This window comes from Tachypleus tridentatus, chromosome 2 (assembly GCF_004210375.1).
Source record: "Tachypleus tridentatus isolate NWPU-2018 chromosome 2, ASM421037v1, whole genome shotgun sequence".
Taxonomy (NCBI): Eukaryota; Metazoa; Arthropoda; class Merostomata; order Xiphosura; family Limulidae; genus Tachypleus; species Tachypleus tridentatus.
Window position 1 is genome coordinate 50863566 of NC_134826.1, and position 23824 is coordinate 50887389.

Below are 23824 nucleotides of genomic sequence, written 5' to 3' on the forward strand. Positions count from 1 at the left end.
AAGGCAAAAATGACCAAAAATAGCGACTTTCAATATTCGATTTGATGTTATTGATTGATATGGCCGAAACTGACACAGATTTGGCTAAACAAATACGATTTTCTTACATGTTTCTTTACAGTTTTGTCATTTTGACAGTAATGCAAAAATATTTATGAGAATAAAAACAAAACTGCAATAACAATGACTTTTATAAAGGCTTACCGAAGAAAAGAGTAATAAAAGAGATTTTCCATTGGCTCATCGCTAAGTCTGAAGACACATGTATTCCATTACTTTTGATTGACACATAACAAATAGCCCATTGTATAGCTTTGTGCTTAAGTAGCAAAAAAATATGTGGGTATAAAAAGGATGAATAACTTTATAACAGAACTAATTTGGAGCCTCACCACGCCCATATAGTACAAGTCACCACGTCTGGTTAGGCTCTATCTAACGAACGTGTGTTTTGACAACAGCCCTGCAGCATAATCAAGACACACGGTTGTTTTGGTTTGGTTTGTTTTGAATTTCGAGCAAAGCTACACGAGGTCTATCTGCGCTAGCCATCCTTAATTTAGCAGTGTAAGGCTAGAGGAAAGGCAGCTAGTCATCACCATTCACCGCTAACTCTTGGACTACTTTTTTTATCAACGAATAGTGAGATTGACCGTCACATTATAACACCCCAGGGTTGAAAGGGCGAGCATGTTTGGTGTGACACACGGTAGTAATAAGGATAGTAAACAGCATAATAAAGACACTGTGATAATCCAAACTGTGTTTTACTAGACTGTTAATTCACATACCAAATATTAAAGTAAGCCCATTAAAAATAACTGAGATAATTTTGAGTAAATTTCTTCCTACGGAAGACAGAAAAACATATTTTACTTTTATGGATTTTTAAGTCAAATTTACTATACTGATATATTTTTGCAACCTAATATTAGGAATTATATTTGGAATAAATATAAGTCACTAGGGCAAAGTTATTTAAAAAAAACAGCAAAAAACATTCAAGTGTGACGAAACATTTCGTGTACACCTACGCAAAAAAGTTGCATAAGCTATTGATGTAACATTTTTTACAGCAGCTTTACCTAAGAGTAAAGGTTGACCGTTTTCAGTTTTTTGTCATTCGGATTAAAGACGGCTAATTTAGAATAGCAACACTATAAGATGAAATGGAGTGCAGTTACACAAGTATTGTTTAGGCTAAGCAAACTAGATTAGCAATTTCCAGTTCAAGTTTCCAAAAAAAATTATACGGGAGAACGGTTACTATTGATTATTTATTGCCAACTTTTCGGTACAAATATACTAAATTTTATTAAATTATCTTAATTAAATAAAGATTAGCGTCATATGATATTACCTTAAGCAATTAGCATAAATAATGATACTTGTTACGGCTGTTCAGATTGCATGAGGTAATGACAAGAAACGGTTAATCTAGATTCCATGGCATTAGTTTATATAAAGGAAGTTATTGATTGTGTTCTAGAGAGGGAAAACCACTAATATATATTTAACGAATCTAGCTCAGTTTGTAAAATGTAGGTCTGTTTAGAATAATAGGGTTGTGATCCTAAAGTTAGTGTAGGTTACTATCCAGTGTTACTTTTTTACTTGCTGTGGTTTGTTGATGGTTATTGACAAAAATTCATAATATTTAATCAAAAACACCTTAGGTGTGAAAAAAAGTGCGAGAGAAAAGGATTGAGTGTACCACTTAAAGGAATGAAATAAGAATTAGTCGTCACCACAGCTCTTGGGCTACTCTTTTACCAACGAGTGATGGAATTGACTGTAACATTATAACGCCCACACAGCTGAAAAGGCGAGTATGTTTGGTACGACCGGAATTCGAAACCGCGACCCTCAGATTACGAGTCGAACGCCTTAATCTACCTGGCCATGCCGTGCCCGTGTACTTTGAAAAAAAACCTCACTCTTTAAATTCAGATAAGCTGAGTAAACGAGATTTAAAGCCAATATTATAGTACAACGATCACACATGCCTGGGAATTTAAACTACACTAAAGTAGTTCTGAATTTATTAACGGATTTCCCATAATGCAGCTGCGCAGATTTAGAAAATAACAATATTTTTTCTGTCATTTAAGGTTTTTGTTTGTTTTTTACAAATCAGGAAGAAAAAAGCAAACTCTTACTTAAACAAAATTGACCATAAATAGAATACGTTTAGTTAATTTACACGGCTTATTGTTGTTATAGCGACGAATAAATAATATTGAAAATAAATAATAGTGTCGAAACGCACACACAGACACATATTCTATCCAGAAATAACACGTCATGTAATCTGTTAACTGTTCATATACAAGAAGTGTGTTTCTCGTGGGTTCTAGAACGGTTGATAAGACTTTCATTTCGCGACTGGTCTAAAGATTGGTCAACATTTTAAGCCTAACAAAAGGTGACCTGATTTTAATAAAAAAATGATTCACTTATGTAAAACTGCAAATAGCGTTTTGTAAAAAAATATGTACATGAAGGAGAAAATGGATATCATTTTCGGATTAAGCGTACAGGAATTATTGTAGAACACGTAAACATTTTTATTTTTAAAATGTTTTGGTAAATACGAGGACGTCAGCCGTAAATCAGGTATTTTAACAAATCTACGAAATATGTTGTGTGTGTTTAAGGTTTAGTTAGAGAACACTTTTACTCAACCCTTGAAGTCTAAAAGTCTGTTCAAACTGCAGTGGGGATTTGACAAGAAGATGATTTAATTGGTCATATTTCTCATAAAATCAATTGAAGTTGTTTGAAGATTTTGACCTCTCGACTTTTTTTTCAAAATTCAATTATTGTGATTATATTATTAACAGCTTAGAAAAACATGTTCAGCTTCATTACATTGATCATTTGGGTCGGAAGGTTCTTTAACCATACCCTACACTATGTAGACAAAGACATTGCTCTTCATTGGATCAAGATGCAGTTTCGTTTCTGTTGTTCGAATTCCTTTGCTTCCAGGCCCGGCATGGTTATCCGAGGGTCGCGAGTTCGAATCCCCGTTACACCAAACACGCTCGCTCTTTCAGCCGTGAGGACGTTATAATATCACAGTCAATCCCACCATTCGTTGTTAGAAGAGTAGCCCAAGAGTTGGGGATGGGTGGTGGTGACTAGCTGCCTTCCAGCTAGTGTCACATTGCTATCAGCGGCGGGTGGTGATGACTAAATGCCTTCCCTCTTGTCTCACATTGCTAAATTAGGGACGACTAGCGCAGATAGCCCTCGAGTAGCTTTGCGCGAAATTCAAGAAAACAAACAAACATAAGCATTGTTCCTATAACAATAAACTTTACTTGGAAAGAGGTATGACGTGTAATCCTTTAATCACAAGCAACTTTAACGAACGGTCACAAACTCGCTGTGAACCAAGTATAAACATACTAAGCCCGTCTCTTATGGTCCCTCGCCACGGCCTGCCACTGTACCAACGCGTCACTTCATTAGCATGTATGGAAATCGTTGTTATAAATTGTGGTTAAATATTTCTAAAAAGAACACAAGTAAGTTAGCATGCAACATTGAACGCATAACATTACCGTTATGACATTCCAGACGAAACCATTAAGTGGGCACAACTTTCTAATTCCAGTGACGAACAAAATATTTGCCCATTTCTGTACTTTCATTAAGTCTAGAAAGTGTAATATTATTACTTCTGAAAATTCCTAAGATCTCTGATGAAACAGTTATACTAGAAGCTAGTAAGAACTCGTTTTGCTTTATTATAAAGACAACCAAAAAACTTCAAAATTATTGAAATGTTCTAAGTTTAAAAGTAGATAATACATGAATTTAAACCAGCTCTAAATCTACAAGCATATTTAATATACTTGAAGATCACCAAAAATATTAACTAAAAAAAAAGAGATATAAAATCGAATCACTAACTCATTCATGGGTCACCAACAAAGTGTATCTAGTGACCCATACATGAATATCATGGGTCACTAAAAATTAATATATTAAATGATATATCCAAAGGTACCTGGAAAGTCACGGTTATAAATGCGAACATATTGACTGATCTAACAATATATTTCCACAGAATCGAGCATTAATAAACATGAATACAACAAACCGTCGAATAACACTTATCTGAAATAACATGGATTATTTAACACGAATACAATGAACAGTCTACTAACACATCTAGAAGATCACAAGATATGAAACACGAATATATCAAGTGTGGGTTACGAAATATAAAAGTATTAACAGATATCTTGGTCAGTTAAAGGTCATAAGTAACAGAGGAAGTAAGTATTCACACCCTGTTGTTTGAAGTTTGGTTCATCTGGAATTTCGCGCAGAGCTACCTCAAGGCTATCCGAATTAGAGTCCCTAATTCTGGAGTGATATACTAGGAGTTAGTTTGGTTTGGTTTATTTCAAATTTCGTTTAAAGCTATGCGAGCACTATCTGTGCTAGCCGTTCCTAATTTAGCAGTGTAATACTAGAGGGAATGCAACTAGTCATCACCACCCACTGCCAACTCTTGGACTACTCTTTTACCAACGAATAGTGGGATTGACCGTCAAATTATAATGGCCCCACGGCTGAAAGGGCGAGCATGTTTGGTGCGACTGGGATTGGAGCTCGCGACCCTCAGATTATGAGTCGAGTGCCTTAATCACCTGGCTATGCCGGGCCAGGAGCTATTTAGGTTGCCAACAGCACCCATCGTCAACACTTGAGTCACTCTAATGGACTAGTGAAATTAACCTGTACTTTATAACGCCTCTGTTACTAAAAGAGTGAACATATTCGGTGACGGGACTCGAGCTCATGTCCCTCGGTTTGCGAATCTGACGCCCTAGACATGAAGCCACATTAGGACTGTTGTACTTGTTAATGACTATCTTCCATTGTTTTATTAATATGATGTTATAATAAAGTATTGACTTGGCACGAATACTTTCATACGCTGTATTTACTGCAGTTGTGTTTGAATATCATTACAACCTTAGTGTGTTAGTTCGTTAATGTAGTTATTGTAGTCCTGTTGGAAATCAATTGAATTTCAGGTGGTACTTATAGTTTCTTCCTACTGTTTACGTACCACAGTTCGGTTTGATTACCTGTCAAATTACCTGTAAAATATATGTTCATTGATATATTGCAGGTTACTTTTGTTTGCATTATTACTAGAAGCGTGTACTTTATCAAAATGTACGTGTATTCTGTTTGCTCCCCCTATCCCTTGTCATATCATCTGTGACTTTCCTTAACAACAGTTTGTGCCTTTTATCGATTATGTGGTCTTTAAAAGAGACGAGCGACAAGTAGCACAGCGGACTTGCTAACGGATGATGTTGCCCGATAAACGGACTTCTCGTCATCTTGATGGGCTGTTTCACCTGCGTCAATAAAAAGCTTCGTCGCCGAAACTAACAATGTACGTCGTATATCTATCGTACATGAGAAAAATAATCACTCCTTGTCGTTTCTGGTCGAAAACGAATTGTAACAGTGGTACCGTTATGTAATGTATACATACATTCATGAATATTGACTTTGGTTCGTCTGTAAGCCAATATCACTAGTCTAAATCCACGGTAGTTGCTTTGATTCAGGACAGAACAACTCTGAGCCGGTAATGATTACGTAATGCCGCATTTTTTTTTCATCTGTTATTTGTCATTCCAATTGGACTTTACAGTTTCCTCGAAGTATTATTGGTTGAAGGAGGTGCCAGAGAGTTCTATTAAAACTCATCCGGAACAGTAAAATCTTTTTTGTCGTTGTTTCCAATGAATGGACTTTTAAAGATTATCATAGGCCTATCAGAGACTTTTCTCCAGCAATAACATGGCACATAGTTTGTTTGTTAGAACGTTCTGGAGAGAAGAAGCGAGAAGTTCGACTGTTGATGTTCCAGGTGGACGACCGAAAGTGGTGCCCTGGACACGGTAAGTGATTGGTTGAAACCAGGTAATAATGAGATCTGAATGTCTAATGTTTTCAATACAGAATATTATCTGATTATCTGTCAACATTTTAAGTTACGTGTTCTAAATGTTCTATCAATGTGATATTTTTGTAGGTTTATTTGTTTATCTGTTTTTTGGGACACACGCGAAAATGCACAAGGTATACCTGTCTACATTAACTGCTTCTAATTTTGAAATGACAACCTAACAGAAAAGTAGGTAGGCAACAACATCCGCCGCAAACTGTTGGGTTGCTCTTGCTTTTGTAAGAAAGAAAAAAGGGATCTAACTGTCATTTTTATAACGCCACCACGACTTCGGCACGCGTGATGTGATTTTTTGTTTGTTGTTGTTGTTTTCGTGATAACAAGATGTGAACCACGAAACCACAGCTCCAGCATGGCAACCACTGGGTTGATGTGCTCCTGCCCTTTATTCAACAACTGGGCTGAGATCAACGAAAAGCAACCAACATGAAAAACGAGATAGAAATATTTGCATCAATTTCAATATAAGCACATACATAACTACTCTTAACTTGGAATTCTAAACCAGTTTTATTTTAATACATAACTACTCTTAACTTGGTATTCTAAACCAGTTTTATTTTAATTGTACACCATATAATGTTAGTACTATCACTATCTATATGTGTGTAATCTATCGTTTTTATTACCATCACTCCCTATATTTATGTAATCTATCCTTTTTATTACCATCACTTCTTATATCTATGTAATATTTTCTTTTTATTACCATTACTCCCTATATGTGTGTGATCTATCCTTTCTGTTACGACCGTTCCCTACATGTGTCATCTGTCTTTTTCGAGTATTATATGTTTTAAACTAATACTACTTACTTGTTGCAGAACGTTTGTTCGAGATCCGGTAACGAAATGTTAAATTTAATTCAACCAGTATTTTAGCACATTTTGCTCATTTTCAAAGCTTAATTTCTGTTCTAACTGAAACAAGTTACTTCAATGTTTTCTTCATTTAATCTTTTGTGTATGACCTTTATGACCACTCAGCTTACATACACAGAAAGAAAAAACAAACTATGAGTTCCCTCTCCGCAAACTTTCAAACTCTGAAATATTAGAATAGTTTCAAACTGGCCTGATGTTTAAGGGTGCTCGAATTGCAGTCTTCTGGTTGCGGGATCGAAACCAGTTGCAGAATGTTCTCCTACTTTCAGCTGTGGGGGCGTTAAACTGTGACGATCATTTTGCTGGTTAAGAGTAGTCCCAAAACTGGCAGTGGGTGATATTGACTAGTTGCCTTCCCTATAGTCTATCACTTTAAAAGAACACCCTCAGTTGGCCAGCGGCAGGTTTACGGATTTACACCGTTAAATCCGCGGTTCAATTTTCCACAATGATAAAAGCGCAGATAGTCTATTATGAGACTTTGCGTTAAAAAAAACCAAACAACGGCGAGTGCAAATGGCCCTCCAGGAAATTTGCGCAAAAATTCAACAAAATTATAAACAGAATTTATCTTTTACGATATTTCTTTTATCTGTACCCCTAGTTATGTGCATATATCTACCCTTTATTCATTTATATTTAAGGGCCACCAGATAAAGCTAGTTTTCCAACAGTTGGTCTGAACCAATAACGTGGAGCGATACAAAAGTAGATCTCAGAACTTCAACAAACACAGATACAAGTGTAATATGGCGCAGTAAGAAAGAGTTCGATACAATCACCTCAGAAAAAAAGAAAAATTATACAACTTTATATTTTATTTCCAAATATCGTTATTACGTTAAGAAACTAAAAAGTTGTGTCTTCACGTTATGGCCAAGACATTCTTGTCAGTGTCCTAGTTGATGTATCTAAATTTAGGAATTTTCTAAGGTTATTATCACATAATCGAGGACGTTAATCTGGTAGAAAAAAAATAAAATCTGTCCTTGTTTTCACGATGAGATTTCTCATTCAAACGATACTGCTTTTATACCAGTGTTCTGTACAACTTATATCACCAGCAACCTCTGGACAATGTTCTAAATATCTAGCGGGGGTTCACGTTTGTCACTCTAGATTTAATTACATTCTACTAAACTGATTAGTAAGGTCGTTAAAAGCAACCAGTACAGTATTGTCCTCTACATTGTCCATTTTCTGTGGACAACATCTTTTACATCGAGGAAATTTTTGTTGTTTTTTCCTTTCGTAAGCCAGTTTGACTGATTTTCGTTGGTTTCTTTTTAATGTCCTTTATGATTCGTTACTCTGGTCTTTTGGAAAAAAAAAATATTTGATTTCCTACAGTTATTTCCAGAAAAAAAACAGCAACTTATTTTAAAAGTATTGTCATTAAATTCGTGGTCTGCGTCCTTTATGACGAGAAACAAAATTATAAACAGTGAAGACTGAACCAAACAATTTGATTAGTGCACTTAAAGAGCTGAAAGCTGTGGGTTCTTTTGACTAGCACTGTTTAAAACGAGAGGACTTTAATTTATTGGAAACAATGCATCTTTTTCTAATTACTGCAAGTCACGAGCATTTAGTACACTCAAGAATATTTTAAGACATCTGCTTAATCTAATATTCTGTGCTCCTGGTAAAACAACAAACAAACAAGAACTTCTTACAGGTCAAGAACTTTGGCCAACATGGCCGATAAATTGGAAGTGAACTTAATTAATATTTCCATAAAGTTTATTCTCATAGTTTCATAAATAATTGGTTCCGTTTGTTTTGAATTTCGCGCAAAGCTACACGAGGGCCCTCTGTGCTAGTTGTCCCTAATTTGGCAGTGAAAGATTAGAGGGAAGGCAGCTACTCATCACCACCCACCGCCAACTCTTGGGCTACTCTTTTACCAACAAATAGTGGGATTGACCGTCACATTATAGCGCCCCACGGCTGAAAGGGCAGGCATGTTTGGTGCGACAGGGATTCGAGTGCCCCTAACCACTTGGCCATGCCGGGCCCACAAGTATTTAATTAAACTAGTCTACCAATTCAAAATTATGGTTTGTTTAAAGTTAAACACAAAGCTTCATGATGGGCTATCTATACTCTGCCCACCACGAGTATCGAAACGCGGCTTTTAGCGTTTAAAGTCCGCAGACATGCTGCTGTGCCACTGGGAGGTGAAGGTGGGCGCTCATAATTATGGGTAGCTTATGGCCCTCGTGAAGATTCGACTCTACGACACACTCTTTTGTAAGCACAATATTTTCTCTGGTCAATTTTTTCAGCAACACATTTAACACATTACCAGCTATGGTTATCATTCTTTTTTTATAATTTTTTCGAGAAGTTTGTTTTTAATCGAAACAATCGAAGGGAAAAAAGCAAAAAAAAAAGCACAGTCATAAAAATGGTGTTAACACTAATAATTTTGTTTGGTTACTATTAAGCACGAAGTTACACAATGGTTGTTGTTGTTTTTGAATTAAGCATAAAGTTACATAAAGGGCTATCTATGCTCTGCCCACTACGGGTATCGAAACTCGGATTTTAGCAGCGTGAATTCACAGACATACTGCTGTGCCACTGGGGGCGTTACACAATGGGCTGTTTGTGCTCTATGGACCACGGAAACCGATTTTTAGCATTTAACAGCTGTCATACGTACCTTTGAGCCACCAGGAGGACGTACTATTAAAAACACTGTTTTTGTTGTTGGTTTGTTTTAGTGTATTGTGTTTTCTTGTAGCAAAGTCACATCGTGCTTTCTGCTGAGTCCACCAAGGGGAATCGAACACCTACTTTTAGCGTTGTAAATCCGCAGACTTGCCGCTGACCCATCTGGGAACAATAAAAAGGAAGTAGATACAATATGAATATTTTCTGGATTTCGATACTTTCCCTCTACTTTCCCGATTTAAAATCTGGTTATTTAACAAGAATATGCCATAATTCAACCAACGGATACTGTCGGAGTAGAATGTATGTGTGTTTTCTTATAATAAAGCCACGTCGGGCTATCACCGAGGGGAATTGAACCCCTGATTTTAGCGTTGTAAATCCGAAGACTTACCGCTGTCCCAGTGAGGGACTGTCGAAGCGACTTAATTTTACTTTGTTTTGTTGTTCTGGATTTTTGCGAGAATTTACTCTAGTTGTCTAGGTTACTATAGTCTGCCCTAGTTGTCCTTTAATTAGCGTGTTAATACCAAATTATAATAATAATATGAACTCCAGTAATAGTGTTAAAATCCAATACTTTACTGGTAGAGAGAGGCAGCTAGTCGATAACACCCACGGCGAATTCTTAGACTGATCTTTTATCAAGGATTAGTGGGATTGACCACATGTTATAACAGCCAACGGCTGGAAGGACGAGCATGTTCGGCGATTGGGATTCGAAAATTATTTTATGTTATTATATTTATTGTAAATATTTGATTTGGTGTTTCTCTTGTTCCTTGTTTGAATAACTAATTGCGATAATGGTTATAATAAATAATCAAATTATAACAAATAAACCCAGGTAAAACAATTAAACAGAGTTATATGACTGTTAGTTAAATGTCGCGGAAGTTAGAGGTCTCTAATCCAAGAACGATAGGTTAGAAGAAAAGCACTATTTAAAGCCCGCCTCCTGCACAACGCTTGGGGCTACATCACTACTTTGGTTTGGTTTGTTTTGAATTTCGCGCAAAGCTACTCGAGGGCTATCTGCGCTAGCCGTACCTAAGTTAGCAGTGTAAGACTAGAGGGCAGATAGCTAGTCATCACCACCCACCGTCAATTCTTGGGCTATTCTTTTACCAAGGAATAGTGGGATTGAGCGTCACTTTATAATGCCTTCACGGCTGAAAGGGCGAGCATATTTGTTGTAACGGGGATTCAAACCCGCGACCTTCATATTACAAGTCGAGCCTTGTCTGCTAATAGAGATTACTTGTTTCTGATGTATTGCTTAGAATGTTCTACAGAACTGTAGTAGTCTTTCATTTCAATCCAGTGGACTCTATAGAAATAACAACAACTAAATAAAACATTTTTGTTTGCAAAATATTGGTGGCGGAGATAATATTAGAGCTCCGTATTTAATTAATGGGGCATGTATCCCACTTTTTGATATCTGTGAGTGGTAAGCCGATTGTTTGGTTTGGCTTGTTTTGAATTTCGCGCAAAGCTATATGAGGACTATGTGCGCTAGCCGTCCCTAATTTAGCAGTGTAAGACTAGAGGGAAGACAGCTAGTCATCACCATCCACCGCGTACTCTTTTACTAACATAAGACTAGAGGGAAGACAGCTAGTCATCACCATCCACCGCGTACTCTTTTACCAACATAAGACTAGAGGGAAGACAGCTAGTCATCACCATCCATCGCCTACTCTTTTACCAACAAATAGTGGGATTGACCGTCACTTTATAAAACCTCCACGCCTGAAAGGGCGAAAATGTTTGGTGTGACGGGGATTCGAACCCACGAACCTCGGATTACGAGTCGAGAGCCTTAACCACCTGGCCACGCCGGGGCGCTGCATTAACAAAATACTGGTATTGATCGTGACATTATAACGCTCCTACGACTGAACTGGTTTGGTGATGGGTTTGAACCGGAGATTCTTAGATTGCAAGTCAAACTCCTTACCCAAGAGACACGCGAGTCATATAAGTGAATTGAAAAAAATACACTATCGTTCATGAAACATCGAGAAAGACTAACGAGTTTCTCTTCTACAATTAATTCTTTATTTTTTAAAAAAACTAATATATTTCTTTACTTTAATCAGGTAATGACAAACCCTGTTTATTTAGTTTTAGAATAACTTACTCGCATATACATATATAGCTTTTTAAAGTTTGTGTGTTTAATTATAGCAAAGCCACATCAGGCTATCTGCCGAGTCCACCGAAGAGGAATCGAACCTCTGATTTTAATGTTGTAAATCCGTAGACTTACCGCTGTACCAGAGAGGAACAGCTCGTTAGTGTTAGAATACACCTAGAATAAAATTGTTTAGAAATCTGAAGATTTCAAAGTATTGGATAAATCGACTTCAATTGGTCATGGCTGGCTTAATAATAGTTATGCGTACCAAAATGACTGATTTTATTAAAATTCGTTTTAGTTTAAATCCCTGTTTTATTGCCGATAAAAAAGTTCTAAGACTTGAGTATAAACTCTTTTAATTCGCATATCTTTCTTTCTGGTGTCTTTCGTAAAGGATTACCTATAGTGCTTTGTGAATTAATAAGTTTAATCACTCAAACATGACGTACCAGCGCCTTAATTTATTAATCCAATTCGCTTCCATAGAAAGTTTATTACAATTCTCTTTACAACCAATGTTTACGTTATTTTTTACAGTGTTATCATTATCTATGACCTTCAGCTTAGTACTGTAAGAATGATAACTGATTAGTAATGTGGAAGTAGAACAGGGTACTTGTGAAAACACAGATAAGAAACCATATCTGTATTAATGATCACAAAGTGTTTAAAAACATAGCTCTCGCACAAAATTGAGAGTGCCTTAAATAGAAGCAACATGAAACATTCGAAGTTATTATTAAGATTGATTTAACTTGGTTGGTTTTGAATTTCGCACAACGCTGCGCTCGCCGTTTCTAATTTAGTAGTGATGGACTAGAGAAAAAGCACGTAGTTTCCATCACCAACTCTTGAGCTACCATTCAACAAATACTAGGTGTTGACCGCACTAACAACGCCCTAACGGTTGAAAGTGCAAACATGTTCGTTGACGAGGATTCGAACCTGCGACCCTCCGATACGCGTCCAGTGCCTTAACCACATGGCCATGCTTGGCTCCTCATTTTAGTATCTACTGACTGACTGAAATGCAACACACTGCTACATAGTGATGTGAGGAATAAAACAGGTGATCCCCGCCAGGCGACTTTCACCACCCTTTGGGAAAAATATTCTAGGTTGATTGCAGTGAGCTTCTGAAGAACGCAGCAAATACATGTCTGAAGAAGTTACTTAACTATATGAAAAAAAAACAAAACAGAAACCTAAGCCAAAAAAGGCATAAAAACGTTTCTTTGTTTGTTCGTACATTTCTGTTTTATTTACAAGTACTACATGCGCTAGCCATCATTATTTGAGAAGTATTACGTTGGAGCCTGGCATGCCCAGGTGGGTTAAGGCGCTCAACTCGTAATCTGAGGGTCGCGGTTTCGAATCCCGATCGTACCAAATATGCTCTCCCTTTCAGCCGTGGGAACGTTATAATGTTACAGTCAGTCCCACTATTCTTTGGTAAAAGAGTAGCCCAAGAGTTGGCGGCGGGTAGTAATGTCCAGCTGCCTTCCCTCAGTCTTACACTGCTAAATTAGGAACGGCTAGCACATATAGTCCTCTTATAGCTAGTACATAGAGTAGCTTTGTGCGAACTTCAAAAAACAAACAAGTATTGTATTACGTTGGAGGGAAAAACAGCTTGTCAGAACCAATCCATGGGTGACTCTTTATCGATAGTAATACTTGAAGCGATCTCGTGGCTCCAAAGAAAGCACTTTTTTCGTGTGGTAACGGAGTACAAATCATGTATCCACAATCTGATACGTATACTACTCTCCTAGATAAGAAACATATTAAAAATATAAATATTATGAAACACAATATAAGAGAAAAAATTAAAAACACAATAAATTAATTATAATCTTCAAAAAGCGAGAACAGACTAATCTAGTGGTGTCACTGTGTCATGTATACAGGCTAATCAACTGGTGTCACTGTGTCATGTATACAGACTAGTCAACTGGTAACACTATGTCATGTATACAGACTAGTCAACTGGTAACACCATGTCATGTATACAGACTAGTCAACTGGTATCACTGTGTCATGCATACAGGCTAATCAACTGGTGTCACTGTGTCATGTATACAGACTAGTCAACTGGTATCACTGTGTCATGCATACAGGCTAATCAACTGGTGTCACTATGTCATGTATACAGGCTAATCAACTGGTGTCACTGTGTCATGTATACAGACTAGTCAACTGGTATCACTGTGTCATGTATACAGACTAATCAACTGGTGTCACTGTGTCATGTATACAGACTAGTCAACTTGGTATCACTGTGTCATGCATACAGGCTAATCAACTGGTGTCACTGTGTCATGTATACAGACTAGTCAACTGGTATCACTGTGTCATGCATACAGGCTAATCAACTGGTGTCATTGTTTCATGTATACAGACTAGTCAACTGGTGTCATTGTTTCATGTATACAGGCTAATCAACTGGTGTCATTGTTTCATGTATACAGGCTAGTCAACTGGTGTCAATGTGTCATGTATACAGGCTAGTCAACTGATGTCACTGTGTCACGTATAAGACTAATCAACTGGTGTCACTGTGTCATTTAACTTCAAAACTATAATCATATTTATTATTCTCATCAAGGGAATTACCAAATTAAAGGTAATAGAGATGGCTATTAAGTACCAGAGCAGTTTGTTATTATCTTGTGTTAACAATGATGTTGTTTCTGCTTTACAACGTAAATCCACATCCACGAGAAGTGCAGCATACGTGGGTGAAAGTTCCTATACACAACGAAATTCGTTTGTACCATACATGAAGTAAACTAGGTTTAACTCAAGTAGCGAATGTTAATATTATTACTTGTTATTTCAGTTTACCTTCAGTACTTAGATTAATATATATTTACATGATTCAATATCCATTTCATTTAGTTTTTATTTACTTGAATACCTTCAGTTTCGACACCATATTAATAAGCTTTCGAATTATTTCAAAGGCTCTTTTTTAATTTATTAGTAGATAATTAATTAAATGAGTTCTCATGAAATGATAAAGATAAAAGTCCTAATTTTTCATTTAAAAATGAAGCTGAATTATGAAAAAACAAGAGAAACGAATATTCTCTCATTAGTCCTAACAACATCTCAATATTAAATTTCTTTACTCTCTAGCCATTCACAAGAACTTCTCTAACCAATTAACATTATATCAAAAGTCACAAAGATCTTAGAATACTGAACGAATGTTATGTCTCATTATCTTAGAATCGATGTTAGTTTATCGGAAATGGTTCACGAGAGGGTTGCGGTGATGAGTCGGGGATACAGTGGTTGTTTTACAGGTAAAGTTTCTTGATTTGTTTTCTCTTGAGAAAATAATGGTTAAAAAATGATGTTATTGAAATTGACGAAGTTAACCGGGAGATCTTTAGGATGAAGGGAGGTTTATTTATTTTTACTGTTTATTGAAAGACGTCAGCACACTGAGCTAACATTTGAAAAAGGCAGTGGCAAAAATAACTTTCATTTCAAATAATCGAGACCCAAGCTTTTCAATAGTTCCAGATCTATAATTCCCTGAAAAACGAAGGATGGGTTTAATATATTTCCTCTTTTTGAGAGCATACAAGGATAGATAGCCTTAAGGACAACGTGATCCATCATTTCTCTCTGAGCCTGCCATAGAAATACAGTCGACTGCTGATGAATTTTCAATTTTCCTTGAAGATTTAATGACGACTGCTTTTTCTTGATGATAAATACTGAGTTACTCCTTAGAAACTGTGTGAAGAGTGAATCATATGGTTGAAGATGATAGCTAAAGCAACAAGTTACTTCGTATTAGTCAGGTTTCTATAACAACGATAAGTATATGGAAACATAAAGTACATAAGTACACAAATACAAGTTAATATACAATTGGTACAAAACATACAACTTCTAAGTTTCTACAGTTTAAAACAAAACCAAAACTAACTTATCACAGAAACTGTAAAACAGGATATTTCAATATTAAACAACAATATAAAAGGATACGTTTTGTTCTGCACAAACAAAATAAAACAACATTAAACAACAATATAACAGGATACTACACCTACAAAATAAAACAACATTAAACAGAATATTAACAGGATATTTCTGTACTAAACCTACAAAATAAAACAACTGTAAACAACAATATAACAGGTTTCTACTGTACTACACCCACAAAATAAAACAATATTAAACTACAATATAACAGGATACTTCTGTAATACACATACAAAATAAAATAACAGTAAACAATAACACCTAAAACAATATAACAGGTTACGTCTGTTTTGCACAAACAAAATAAAACAACATTAAACAACAACATAACAGGTTACTTCTGTAGTACACAAACAAAATAAAACAACATTAAACAACAACATAACAGGTTACTTCTATACTACACCTACAAAATAAAACAACATTAAACAACAATATAACAGGATACGTTCTGTTCTGCACAAACAAAATACAACAACATTAAACAACAATATAACAGGATACTACACCTACAAAATAAAACAACATTAAACAGCATCTAAACAACATTATACAGAATATTAACAGGATATTTCTGTACTAAACCTACAAAATAAAACAAGAACTTCAACGTGTCTGGATATCTTTGCAATGTTACATATCTACCAAACACAACAACAGGGAATTCCATAAATAGATTAAAGACAATTGCGTGAGTTAGTTTATAGATTTGGGTATCGCGAATATTTCTCGCACACCACCAGGTGGCTTAAGTGTAGCGTGTCTTTACTAAGATACGTTACTGAATAGTGCTCATAAAGTAATTATACCTATTTTACTTATTACACCTTTTCTGTTTCTTTGCAATTCTGAACATTGCGCAAAAAAGAAAAGAAGTCCAAGAAATCATTTGCCTGTTTGTAATTTTTAATAATTTTTTGTATGTGAACATATCAGAAATTCAATCATATTATTAGTTTAACAAAACAGAGACACGTAAATATCGTCTAACTATTAACAAATGTAATGTTATCTAGCCAGTTGTTACAGGATTAACGTATCGAAAATGTCATAAAAATATCCTTAACAATAAGAGAACAATAGAAAATTAAAATCATACATTGGAAATACAGGAGTTTGTTAAGACAATAAACACATATCTAAAACATTATTAACAATATAAGATCCTACACCAAACCTTACAATAACAATACTGCAGTTAGGTTTGTTAATCAAGACCAAACACATATCTGAAGCATTATTAACAATATAAGATCCTACACTAAACCTTACAATAACAATACTTGAGCTAGGTTTGTTAATCAAGACTAAACACATTTAAAGCATTATTAACAACATAAGATACTATACTAAACCTTACATTAACAATATTTGAGCTAGGTTTGTTAACCAAGATTAAACACATATCTAAAGCATCATTAACAATATAAAATACTACACTACACCTTACATACTGGAGTTAGGTTTGTTTGTTTTTAATTTCGCACAAAGCTACTCGAGGGCTATCTGTGCTAGCCGTTCCTAATTTAGCAGTGTAAGACTAGATGGAAGGCAGGTAGTCATCTCCACCCACCGCCAACTCTTGGGCTACTCTTTTACCAACGAATAGTGGGATTGACCGTCACTATATAACGCCCCCACGGCTGAAAGGGCGAGCATGTTTGGCGCGACGGGGATGCTGCACTAAACATTACACTAATTGTATTGATGTTTGATTAGTTAATTATAAAATTAAAATATTTTTTGAATATTATTAAGAATATAAGCTATTGTTGTTGGTACCAAAGCTCCATTTGTCTTTTAACGAATTAAATACATTTTTAGAATATTATTAATGACATATATTTGTTTATAATTTAAACTTTACGTTGCTAGCATCACAGCTGGGACTTAATTAAAGCACTGAAACACATTCACGCTCTAATAATACCTTTCACGTACAATATATAGAAGAAAAAGCCGAGAAATAATTATATAGTTTAGTAGCACTTAATTTTACAAAGCATTCTAACAAACTGTATGACGTAGTTTAGATTTAAACATTCACACTTGACATTTTTTATTGCAAAAGACTTTTGATTTTCTAAACATTTTATTTTTTCTCTCTTTTTTATTATGGAATGAAAAGAACGTGAAACTTAAATTAATAACGCGCTCTGCTCGCGACTAGACAGGAATGATGAAATTGACATTGGTCGAAATAACATTTCTAAGTTGGAATTTGTATAGTGGTGAAAAGTGTTACATTAGAGTGAGTATAATGTTACTAAACTGGTAGCAATTTGGAATTTAACGTATTTTGTGAAAAACTTTTAAAAAACATTGGCATTTAGGACATTTTTTTAAACTAGGAAAATATTTTAAAAAAGAAACAGAGAAAATATTTTGAATAAAACATTTGTTGTTAGTGCACGTACCTAGGAAAAAAGTATGTTACCTTATTTATAGAAAACGGGTTCGATTTTTGCTGGGTTTTTTTTATACAGAAACTAATTTTCAGAAACATATTTTCGGTTTACTATAAGCAAACGTATAAATAGTTGTCGTTTACGTATAAAACTGTCTGTTTGTATTCTGTTAAGCACAAACTTACACAATAGGCTATCTGTGATATGCCTGCCGCAGGTATCGAACCTGGAGTTTTAGTGTTGTAACTTTTGAGTCTTTCTTTCTTGACCATCAGGGTGCACCTCGAATAGTAATTATGTTGCACTGTTATATGATGCATAGTTCTATCTAACCTTAGACAAATGAAAGCGTCGTAATCAGAATGGTGAGCTGTGTTTAGCAAACAGGTTATAATTAGTCAGTACAGACGTAAACAAGTTTCTTATTTTCTGGACTACCATTAAAATCCATTTCTTCAGTATAGTGCAGAGTGAAAAATATCCAATACTTGGTGGAGCCACCATAACATATCCCGATTTTATAATGCACAAATATATCATAATTCTATTGCTATCTCGTTAAGCATACCAAAAGACATGCCTCACTTCATGACAATATTTTGTTTTATGGTTGGAAGGTTCTCTGTCGTAACCACAACCTTTACCATGCATAGGAGAGCTTTGTTTGGATTGACTTGGAGGATGGTTTCGGAACCCGTTATTGTTCTAAAGGTTCTGCTGTGCGAGCTCTTCTGTTTCATGGAAAACACTGAGCACAATCTTCCACGAATACGTTTTTCTTTGTCTTCAGGTTTTATTTCTGTAAAATCCTCCAGCCATAACAAGGAACCAAGTGTATAGGAACTTCACTTTACGCGCCTCAACTAAAGTCTCGGTTCGTGTGTTCATAAGCTCACATGTGGTCTGTTATCCTACAAATTGAATATTGTCTGTCTTTAAATTTAGTTGTGTCAGGATGATAAACCTTGACAGTATATCTTACGAAACTCTAGAAGAGATCAAAGTTAACTTATCATTGCTAACCAAAAAATTAGAACACAACAAACTTAAGACTAACCAAAATCTTAAAAGAGAACAATCTTACTATTCATGACAAACCAAGATTTTAGAACAGAACAAACTTATCATAACTAACCAAGATTTTAGAACAGAACAAACTTATCTTATCATGACTAACCAAGACTTTAAAACAGAACAAACTTACTTATCTTGTAATGACTAACCAACATTTTAGAACAGAACAAACTTATCTTATCATGACCAACCAAAATTTTAAAACAGAAAAACTTATCATAACTAACCAAGATTTTAGAACAGAACAAACTTATCTTATGATGATCAAAAGTTTCTTGTTTAATTTCTGGATCATAACAACAATAAAATGTTTAGAAAAACAGAACCCATGTGATACTCATTTCACAGTGGTTACATTTATATACACATATCTTACAAACTTCATAACAGAACCCATGTGATACTCATTTCACAGTGGTTACATTTATATACACATATCTTACAAACTTCATAACAGAACCCACGTGATACTCATTTCACAGTGGTTACATTTATATACACATATCTTACAAACTTTATAACAGAACCCATGTGATACTCATTTCACAGTGGTTACATTTATATACACATGTCTTACAAACTTCATAACAGAACCCATGTGATACTCATTTCACAGTGGTTACATTTATATACACATATCTTACAAACTTCATAACAGAACCCATGTGATACTCATTTCACAGTGGTTACATTTATATACACATATCTTACAAACTTTATAACAGAACCCATGTGATACTCATTTCACAGTGGTTACATTTATATACACATATCTTACAAACTTCATTTCAAAGTAGTTACATTTAAATATATATATCTTATGAACACCATTTTACGGCATTTACGTTTATATATATATATCTTACAAACACCACTTCGCAATGGTTTCATTTATATAAAAGCATTTTACAAACATCATTTCACAATGGTTATATTTATATAAATATATCTTACAAATACCATTTTGCAATGGTTATATATATATAAATATATATATATATTACAAAAACCATTTCACAATTGTTACAATTATATATATATATATGTATATGTTTTTAAAAATATTTCACATTGGTTAAATTATATATATATATTTACATATATTTTAGCACCCAGTGGCTCAGCTGTATGTCTGCGGACTTACAACGCTAAAAACCGGGTTTCGATACCCGTGGTGGGCAGAGCACAGATAGCCTATTGTGTAGCCTTGCGCTTAATTCAAAACAACAACAACGTTACTGGACGCGTGTAAATATTTCCAGAAACATGTTCTGTCATCTATTAATATCAATATATTAAAATAAATGTGCATTTTCCTTTCTTGAAGAACAAACTGCATTTCCTTCATAAGGAATGTCCAAGTTCTGCGATTATGGCTTTAAGTCTGGACAACATCACGTGTCCAGTTTCTCATAGATTTTTACAGTTTCCAACCAGCAACACTAATACTGTCATTCAAGTTCTATTGTGTTGTGTGGGTTACAAAACGTAGAATGATCGTGGGCACATAATCTCATTTTCGGCCTGTTTGAACGAACATAGATATCAAAGATATCTCCTCCAGTATCTGGAGATTATTTCACTAAACGTGTTGGTACTAAAGTATACACATCTGTGCAGGAATTGAAGAGCAATATAACTTAATACCTTCGATATCTGTTCTTTATTATGTGTGTGCGTTTAACTGAGCAATGGAATCTGAATCACTGGTAGCATACCAGTTGTAAAAAAAAACGAAACAGTTGGGCAAAGTGATGCCTTACATCCCAGTAGCGAAATAGAACTAAATGTAAAAGCAAATCGCTTTAGCAGAAATGATTGAATTTCTTAACAAAACAATGAAGATAAAACAAAATTAGTTTTAAAAGTATTTTAATCAATAATAATGAAGTTTTGAAAAAAAAAAGTGGTTTAATCAATAAAGTAATTTTTCCGAAAAGATTAGTTTGTTTTGAATTTCGCGCGAAACTACACGAGGGCTATCTGCGCTAGCCGTCCCTAATTTTGCAATGTAAAATTAGAGGGAATTCAATTAGTCATCACCACCCACCGCCAACTCTTGGGCTACTCTTTTACAAACGAAGATTGGGATTCACCGTTATATTATAACGCCTCCACAGCTGAAAGGACGAAGATTTTTGGTGGGGATTCGACCCCGCGACCTTCACACGAAGAGTCGAGTGCCTTAGCCACCCGGCCATGCCGTGCCTCCTGTAAGGCCGTCACGGTGAAATGATAATGGTAACTGAAGATATTTGCTATTGTGAATTCAGAGTGGTGTAAATCAACACACCAGGAAATTTATCTGCTTAGGTTTTTATTGTGTTTTATCCTTGTCAGAACTTCATCTATTCCTGGATAAATGTTGATTTATATTATCCATTAATCAGTTTCATTCACTAACCTAGGATAATGAAAGGTTAAATCTTACTATCCAAATGTTACAGTTTTATATAATTGAAGTTTCTTCAGACAATGTTGTAAATCGACATTTTATATTTTTAATGTATCTGTACATAACGCCCGACAAGGCCAGGTGGGTTAAGGCGTTCGAATCGTAATCCGAGGGTCACGGGCTCGGATCCTCGTCGCAACAAAGATGCTCGCCCTATCAGCTGTTAATAAAAAAGTAGCCCAAGAGTTGGCGGTGAGTGGTGATGATTAGCTGCATTCCTTCTAGTCTTATACTGCAAAATTAGGGACCACTAGCGCTGATAGCCCTCGTGTAGCTTTGCGCGAAAATCAAAAACAAACAAACAAACTGTACATAAATATTATTTGTTCGTTTAGGAAATTCGAGCAAGTGGTGCACAAAGGGGAAGCTGTCCCTAATTTCGAAAGGAAAGGCTAGAGAGAATTAAACTAGTCAATAGTACCCACCGCCAACTCACTGACAACTCATTTGGTTGAATAGAGGGATTTACTCGTAACATTCATAACTCATCCACAGGTAGTGGGATGAGAACCTTGCATCCTCAATTTTCCAGTCTTGCATGCTAATAACAAGTCTGACTCGGATACTATTAGAGTTTTAAATAAGCAACATGATTTAATTTTAAAGTTCGTCTTGTGTTGTAAATAGGCTTGTTTGTTCTTGGATTTTGCGCAAAGCTACACGAGGGCTATCTGCGCTAACTGTTTCTAATTTGGCAGTGTAACACTAGAGGGAAAGCAGCTAGTCATCACCGCCAACCGCCAACTCTTGGGCTATGCTTTTACCAACGAATAGTGGGAATGACCGTCACATTACAATGCCCTTACTGCTGAAAGGACGAGCATGTTTGGTGCGACCGGGATTCGAACCTACGACCCTCATATTACGAGTTGAACGCATTAACCACCTGACCGTGCCTGACCTGTAAATAGGCTTAGTTCATTTTAATATTATCCAGTTAAATAATTTCAAGCACTTTTAGAGACAGTAAACACTTTAAATTACGTTCCTAACGACAAAACCTGTAACTAAAATATCATCAATCATTTTTTTTTCTTTTTATTTCCACTATTCCAACCTGTTGTTACTGAATCCGTAATTACTATTCACGACTGAAAGGAAATACATAATAACTGATTCGCTGGAGGGCACTTAATGTAAGAGGAAATAAATGTTCCATATTAATTATCAAAAGGCATTTGGCGTTTAACGATTTCCTCAAGAGAGGAAATTAAAATTCGATCATATTTATGCATAATTTCAAGTAATTTGTCATGCTGAGACATTAATAACTGCTATGTTCATTCATATCAATACAAACATTAACTGGTTATATCCAAGTTTTAGTTTATATGATTCAAATGTCACTCTGCCTTCTGTTTAGAATATACAACTGGACATTTTATTGTACACAATGGGTATATTTTCTTTGCATACAAAATAAATATGTAAAATAAATACAGAGTTCAAGTCTGTTTTACTGTGTTCATGTTTCTACAGTCAAGTGTTCGATCCTGTTTTACCACATTAACTTTCCTACAATCTAGGCATCAAATCTGATTTGCTACGTTCATTTTCGTACAGTCTAGGAATGAAGTCTGTTTTGCTACACTAACTTTCTACAGTCTTGGGATGAAGTCTGTTTTGCTACACTAACTTTCTACAGTCTAGGGATGAAGTCTGTTTTGCTACGTTCATTTTCGTACAGTCTAGGAATGAAGTCTGTTTTGCTACACTAACTTTCTACAGTCTAGGGATGAAGTCTGTTTTGCTACACTAACTTTCTACAGTCTTGGGATGAAGTCTGTTTTGCTACACTAACTTTCTACAGTCTTGGGATGAAGTCTGTTTTGCTACACTAACTTTCTACAGTCTAGGGATGAAGTCTGTTTTGCTACACTAACTTTCTACAGTCTAGGGATGAAGTCTGTTTTGCTACACTAACTTTCTACAGTCTAGGGATGAAGTCTGTTTTGCTACACTAACTTACAACAATCTAGAGATCAAGTCTGTTTCACTACGCTAAGTTTGATACAATCTAGAGATCAAGTCTGTTTCACTACGCTAAGTTTGATACAATCTAGAGATCAAGTCTGTTTCACTACGCTAAGTTTGATACAATCTAGGGATTTACTGTGTTTTGTTACACTCGTCTAGCATTTACGAATTTCCACGCAAGGCAAGAAA

General features: G+C 35.4%; 1 protein-coding gene across 2 annotated transcripts in view; it reads left to right on the forward strand.

Annotated features, from left to right (window-relative positions):
• Positions 1-23824, forward strand: part of LOC143243778 (GTPase-activating Rap/Ran-GAP domain-like protein 3) — a 157490-nt gene that overhangs the window by 24716 nt on the left and 108950 nt on the right. Inside the window, exon 1 of one of the 2 annotated variants that reach the window (XM_076487419.1) lies at positions 5292-5942. The exons of the other annotated variant lie outside the window; for it this stretch is intronic. Coding sequence (XP_076343534.1) covers positions 5842-5942 — 101 coding nt within the window. The 5' untranslated portion in view covers positions 5292-5841. Of the gene's footprint in view, positions 1-5291; positions 5943-23824 lie in introns of those variants that run through there. 2 annotated transcript variants of the gene reach the window in all.